This window comes from Electrophorus electricus, chromosome 15, assembly GCF_013358815.1.
Source record: "Electrophorus electricus isolate fEleEle1 chromosome 15, fEleEle1.pri, whole genome shotgun sequence".
In the NCBI taxonomy this organism is placed as follows: domain Eukaryota; kingdom Metazoa; phylum Chordata; class Actinopteri; order Gymnotiformes; family Gymnotidae; genus Electrophorus; species Electrophorus electricus.
Genome location: NC_049549.1, coordinates 9,274,217 through 9,281,716, shown reverse-complemented (window position 1 = coordinate 9,281,716; position 7,500 = coordinate 9,274,217). Strand labels below are relative to the sequence as shown.

Sequence of the window (7,500 nt, the reverse complement as noted above, 5' to 3'; positions counted from 1 at the left end):
GCCCCACTGTCTTGAAGTTTGAAGGGATTGTTGTGAAGATGTTTATTTTTGCTGTTGCGTGAGAATAAATTCGAACTGATGTGCAGTTGTTCTATAATGTTTTCTTATGTAACGTCTCTGCACGTGTCAAAATCACCATTTGTTGTGTCCCGTGAAACGTTTTTGTGCAAAGCTGAAAAAGAGATCATATTGTAAATCTTTGATATTTCTGCAAAGTGTCTGTGTGAGTTTTTAAGTTTCTCACTGATATCTGCACTTAGAGAGGAAAGCACCCAAAGAGATCTCATCCACTGAGAAACTGGAAGAACACCCAGAAGGTAAGCAAAGGAATTCTTCCAATATTCCCTTAAATGCGGCACTGAATGCCATAGCATAACATTACACATATGAGGTTAACCTTCTAACGAAGTGAAGTATTCCGGTGCAGTTCCGAAGCTTCGGAAATGCAACAAAGCTAACGTTCCTCCTGACTGTGTGCCATTATTGCATTAAAGTTTTATCCTCTGGGAGCACCTCTGGGTCCAGTGGTTAATCTGGTGGTGTTGTGTCCCTGTTGTGTTTTAGGGTGCTATTTCGAGGGCGACCAGAAGATGCATGCACCCGGAACCAAATGGCATCCGTTCGTGCCGCCTTTTGGCTACATTAAGTGTGCCGTGTGTACCTGCAAGGTTAGTCCTGCCTTAGAGACAATCCCTGCCCTCTGATTAACCAGCTGCTATGGAGACCACTGCCATCTGTTTTATTTGCTCCTCCATGGAAACAACAGCCACAGCTGATGTGAATAAATACCACTAACGGGAGCCCAGTTTTAGCATGGTGGTCAGTGTGCAAGTTGCATTTCTGCCCATCATTATCACTTCTTTATTTATATTGGTTTGTGTCTGTTTTCATTTTAATGTTTCCCTCTGCGATTGTGTATTAGGGTTCTACTGGAGAAGTGCAGTGTGAGAAAGTTACCTGCCCACCACTTACCTGCATCCGACCAATCAGACGCAACCCCTCAGACTGCTGTAAGGAGTGTCCTGTGGAGGACACGCCCCTGCTTGAGGAGGGGGAGATGATGCAAGCGGACGGAACGCGCCACTGCAAGTTCGGCAAAAACTACTACCAAAACAGCGAGAACTGGCACCCTCTTGTGCCATTGGTCGGAGAGATGAAATGCATCACATGCTGGTGTGATGTAAGTCTCAGCCAATCAGTGTTTGAAAACAGGCCACAGGCAAATCAATTATGTTAATTAAAGCAAGAAAATCAGAGTTGCTTTTCAGCTAGGTACTTTCCAAGCAGAGTTGTACTGTGCTTTAACAAACACTTGGAAATGATTCTGAACTATTCCTATCAGAAAAAAAAAAAGATTGCAAAGACCTTGATTCCAAAGTGCATTTGTTTAGTGTCAAAATGAGTTTAAAAGATGAGTCTCCTTAAAGTAGTGAGAGCTCCATAAGAGCTGAGATGAATGCCTGGTACAGTGGATTTGGAAATGAGGCGCGGTGTAATTATAATGGAACGTGGCAGGATGAGTGGTCAAAAACATATGGGGCACATTCTGCTGTCCAAAAAAAAGTATTCTAGGATTTGAAGTTTTTAGAGGGTGATTTCATGCATTCCTGACATACTTTCTTTCCTTTCCCTCTTTCTTTCTTTCCTTCCTTCTTGCCCTCTCTCTATTTGTCCCTTTCTCCCCTCCCTCTCTCTGTCTCTCATTCTCTCCCTCTCGCTCTCTGCAGCATGGGGTCACCAAGTGTCAGAGGAAACAGTGTCCACTGCTCAGCTGCAGCAACATCACACGCAGAGAGGGGAAGTGCTGCCCTGAGTGTGCAGGTAAAACACACACACACACACACACACACACACACATACACACACGTACACACACACACACACACACACACACACACACACACACACACACACACACACATACACACACGTACACACACACACACACACACACGCACACGCACACACACGCACACGCACACGCACGCGCACGCGCACGCACACGCACGCACACGCACACACGCACGCGCACGCGCACGCGCACGCGCGCACACACGCACACAAACGCGCACGCGCGCACACACGCACACACACGCGCAGGCACACGCACACGCACACACACACACACACACACACACACACACACACAGACACACGCATGCGTGCAAACATACACACACACACGCATACGCATAAGCCTATGCTCATACATAATCCGTACACACAGATTAACAAACAGCATAAGGGTGTCTACACTAAAGCTTGGGCTACAATAATTGTATGATTATACATTTGAATGGGTGATACTGTCATGTTGCGGCTCTGCCAGAAACACTCTCCTTCAGCTTCTACTTATTGGCCCTCTATTTTCCCTTACAGATGAATTCAGTAAAGAAGAGGAGATGATGAAGATGGAGGAGAAAAAGAAAAGCCGGAGACACTGATGTTCCACCTCTCCCTCCCTCCAGCCCCCCTCCTTCACCCCCACTCACATGCCCCTCTGTCCACACCCCCCCACCCCCACACCCCCGGCCCTTGGGCTGCCTCTCGCCTTTGGAGTGGGCCACTGGTGGACTGTTTTAGAGACAACAGAAACATGGGCGGGAAGAGAGAGAGAGAGAGAGTGTGTGTGTGTGTGTGTGTGTGTGTGTGGGAAGAAAAAGAAAAAGGCTAACTGAAGGCTGAAAGAGAAGAAAAAAATGGAAGGAAGGACAGAGAGACGAGAGGACCGACTAGCTGCTGCATTGTATAGAAAAAAATCCTTTGTGAATGATTTTCCGAAGTGAATGTTTTTCGCTTTATTTTTGTACTTAATTATTTTTGACTTGGAGCAAACTCTGGTCATGCCAATACAGACAGGCAGATGTATGTTTTCTTAATGATGGTGAGCGTGTGTGTGTGTGTGTGTGCGCGCGCGCGCGTGTGTGTGCGTGCGTTAAAGGAGCCTCTTAAGTCGAGGCACAGGCTTAAAAGGTGTGGAATTGGCAGTAAACTCATTGGGTGGCAATGAGTGGATGTAAAACAAACACACACAGACACACACACACATTCCAATATGCTTCCTCAGGTCACAGCAAGCTTCCTACAGTATTCATCGTCTTTATCCAGTCTTATTCAGTATGAAAATCTTGGTCCCTCTTTTTATCCAATAAGATGCACTCTTCTATATTATGCAAAAGAATTGTGATGTTTCAAATTGCCTGACTGGAGATTTTGCTCTGTGACTGAAACACTCTTAATGAGTGGGAGGGTCTTGACTAATCAAGCACCAGAGTTTAGAATACAAAGACCTCCCATATCTGCCCCGCCCACTAGTGTTGCACGTCATGTCCTTCCCTGTCTGTTTATGTTTTTTTCTGATACTTTTGTGTAATTTTTTATAAATACTTGCTGTCTGTATTGTGATTATTATGATGAATATTGTATTTCATATTTATTGTTTTGGATAAATCAATAAAAATGTTCTGTGATATATAAGCTGTTTCCTCAAGTGTTCCCATAATTAACCTTTCCCTCACTGGATGTAATACCTCATTTACATTTACATTTAGGTGATTTAGCAGACGCTCTTATCCAGAGCGACTTACAAAAGTGAGTCGTATCTTTTACCTCATTTCTTTTATATGTGGTTTGATATTCCCTTGTGCCGTCTCCCATCGGTTTAGGCTGTCTCAACAGGCATCCTCACCCCACCAATGTATAGATAATTCAAATTAAAATTACATAATAACAGTGGCCTGTATATTGTATGTTGACATCAGTGTATAAGATTGTAAACATTGTTAAAACTATTCATGTCACAGTGACACGCCAGTGTAAACATGCTATTGGCGTTTAATTCAAATTAGTACAGAGAGCTGCAATCTTGCTACAGCTCCATTGGTTTACATTTTCTCATTTTGATGTGTGGAGAGTAACTGGTCGCTTCTATTATTAAAAGCATCTCCCCGACATTCAAACGGCTAGCGACATCAAAGTGGAGTAGGCGGGGAACCAACTGAGACAGAACAGTACTGTCTCGCTTTCTCAGTCTCTCTGTCCTGTAATTTTCTAACCTAATCGTGCATGTTTTGCCATTTTCTCTCATGGCTCTCTTTTTTCTCGTTTTCTTCATCATCTGGATTTAAGGAATCGAGAAATATGAAATATGAGATGCACTCTTCCCCCCACATACACACAGACAGACAGACAGTCACGCACGCACGCACGCACAGATCAGAGGGACCCATGATGTAACTCCTTGCTGTAACTGAAAAGGATCTCTATTTGTTGAATAGTCACAGACCACATGTAACCATGCATCTTATGGAGCAACAGCAACACACACATGCACTCTCTCACACACACACACTCTCTCTCTCTCTCTCTCTCTCTCTCTCTCTCTCTCTCTCTCTCTCTCTCTCACACACACACACACACTAGGCGAAAGGATTCATTCTTTGCTTAAACAGATATAGACCATATGTAACCTGGAGACCTGAGTATGTTCTGTAAGAAGAGGCCCCCCAAAACATATGCACGCTTATTCACACTCACACTCACACACACACACACACACAGAGGGTGTTTTTTCTATGTTCAATAAACACAAACCATATGTGACCTACAGTGTCCTCTGCCACTGATGAATCACACACACACATGCACACTTACTTGAGACACATGAAACAGTTAGGCAGAACACACTCACAGACACACATACATACACACATACACCCCCTCACTTGCACACTTGTCTAGTCTGTTTGGACGTGTTGCAGGTGGCTGCAAAAAAAAGCTGCAGCCACCCATGAGTGCACCCAGTAGCACCTGCAGGAACGCCAGGCGCCAGGCACGGAAAGGTCAAAGTTCACTGACAATGCACTACTGCGTGCATGCAAGCAACTTATGTATGACTGAATAAAGTATATTCATAAGGCCGTATGTGGGTGGGTATGTGTGCATGTGTGTGTGTTTATGCAAATGTGCATTTGAGTTTATATGTACATCATTCGTGTGTGTGGATGTGCGGGTGTGTGTGTGTATGTGTGTGTGTGTGTGTGTGCGCATGTGTGTGTGTTTATGCGTATGTGCATTTGAGTTTATATGTACATCATTCGTGTGTGTGGATGTGCGGGTGTGTGTGTATGTGTGTGTGTGCGTGTGTGTGTGTGTACTGGACATTCTTTTTGCTCTTTTGCAAAATGTTTGGAGCTACTCACCTCGTTTCTCTTCTTCACCATCCTCTCATCATTTCACTTTCTCTTATTCAATCCTTCCTCTCTCTCGTTCTGTTAGGATGAATAATGAGGAGGAGAGAGAGAGAGAGAGAGAGAGAGAGAGAGAGAGAGAGAGAGAGAGAGAGAGAAACAGAGATATCCTATACTTTAGCTTGCTGTAGCTAAATCCCTGACTGTGGGGGTGATGTAGATTCTAGCTGGTACTGAAATGGATCTCTGTAGCAAATATGACACAGGAGATTCCCTTTTAAACTGATCTCCCTCAGACTGCCTTTAACCCATAACCCTACCAAACCTTGCCGAGCATGACACTGTTTAACCCCTACTGCACCATTAAAATGATACACAGCATAAGGCTCACTTGATCTGTCTTGTAAACTCCATCCAGCACAGAAGAGTTATGATAGTTTTCTGTAGCAGTACTGAACACTTTCATAAAACTGTCACAAAGCTGGAGCACAGGGCAGACAGATGTGGATATTTTGTGAATGTTGAAAATGGTTGAAAATGGATCTTATAGAATAATAGAGTATAACACACTGATTGTAACCTATTTATATTTTCATTTACGTTCTGTTTAAATACTGGTACATATAGGCTTGGGTGAAAAGATGCCATCAAACACATTATTTAATTTAATTTAAGACTTTCCCCCCGGTGCACCGTTGATATTTATTATGGCGTTGTATCTACTACACTTTTCGTTTCTCCTCTGATTTTTCTATTTTTAATTATCAAATTAATTAATCAATCAATTAAATAATCTATTTGTTGTTATTTTTTAAGCACTGAATACATCGTATTTGTTTGAAGATTGATCTTTTTATCTCCTGTGGGGTCAAACCGCTACTCACTGATCGGGGATCAGATCTCCCGAGTACACGTTGGAATAGAAAATACATTGCAAGTCCTCTTGCTCAAGAATGAAAGAGTGAGAACGAGTGAGAAAGAACGAGGTGTAGAGTGTTTATAGAGCAGTAACGACAGCAGAACGGGTAGAATACATAAGGCTCCATAAATTAAACTTCCAGCAATTCCATCAAATAGTCAGCGCTGCCTTTCCGCCATCTAGTGGTCATAAAGGGGAATGTAAGGAAGGCCAGGTCTAACATTTACTTGCGGCGAAATCACTTACGAGTATTATTCAAGCAGCATGAAAAACAATCAAGTTGTCTCGGCATTTTAAAATGTTACTTAACGTTACTATCTTTAATCAGGTTATTTCTAGCTACCGATGTGCTGAAGTCGGTATCACGTTGATGGGTAAATAAATGATTGATTTAATGCAGTAACTAGTCGGTGAACGGTGAGAAACGCAGGTTACAATATTGGAAACGTTTAGCAGCTTCTTGGCGGAACGGATCCCGCAGGCGTAGCCCACGCTAACTGACTGAATTTACGATAACTTAATTTCCCGTGAGGATAACGAGAAGGTGGGACCGAGCTCCCAAATCAATTACAATTTGGATCCCTATTGCCCAAATCTGCGCTAGTCATTAGAAGATAAAGTCGGTAATTCCACATGGAAAAATATTAGACTCAAACGTCAACAAGCTGAACATTATTCCACCGGAATCTGATTTACCCGACTGACAGTTTTTCGGTTTTCTAAGTGGCACAGAGAAACGCGGCACAAGCAGTTCACGGTGCGGTGCCCGGACGATCGTTCAGCCTCGTGCCAGGTCATCTTGGGCCAACTGCCTACACGACGAGAAATAGATGGAGGCATTCACGGTCGCTTCTGAAAAGAGCTTTATTCACGTTTTATGCAAGAAATTGATATGCATGCATGCAAACTCGTGGGAGAAACGATGGCTATTAGAATGAATCTTTTTGTGCACACGCCCTGTACGTATCATACCCACGCGAGGCACGGTGGCGGGGCACGGCAGCGAATTGCCTTGGCTGCACCCGCATTGCAACACGACCGAAACCTAGTCACTCTCCCCGCCCGTGGGAAGACTGTTGCATGCGTGGGGCTCGGCCGTTTGCGCGCGAGTGCGCGCTCCTTCTTTCATTCTAAATATAGCTGCGGACTACGTCCTTCTGCGCGAGTGTCTCCCTCACAAGCACACACCGGCGCTTTTTTGTGAGGAAGTTTTACACACGAGCACTCGGCGCAGAGTCGGCAGTTCAGCTGTAACAGTCGGAAAAGTCGACACAAGTTTGCGCGTTGTGTAGCGTTACTCGGTTTTTCTCTGACTAGGACCTCTGTTTGGATGGAATCACGCAGGTGACGCATCCCGGTATCTTATTTCTTTCACTTCCACCGGAGATTAAG

The 7,500-nt window shown here is 44.1% G+C and overlaps 1 protein-coding gene across 1 annotated transcript in view; it reads left to right on the top strand.

The window, feature by feature from the left end:
* The window catches only part of chrd (chordin), a 12,553-nt gene extending 9,076 nt beyond the window's left edge, over nt 1–3,477 (top strand). Inside the window, exons 16-20 of the mRNA XM_035534501.1 lie at nt 261–317; nt 565–668; nt 923–1,180; nt 1,728–1,821; nt 2,380–3,477. Of these exons, the coding sequence (XP_035390394.1) occupies nt 261–317; nt 565–668; nt 923–1,180; nt 1,728–1,821; nt 2,380–2,444 (578 nt within the window). The 3' untranslated portion in view covers nt 2,445–3,477. The remainder of the gene's footprint in view (nt 1–260; nt 318–564; nt 669–922; nt 1,181–1,727; nt 1,822–2,379) is intronic.
* The last annotated feature ends 4,023 nt before the right edge of the window (nt 3,478–7,500 follow it).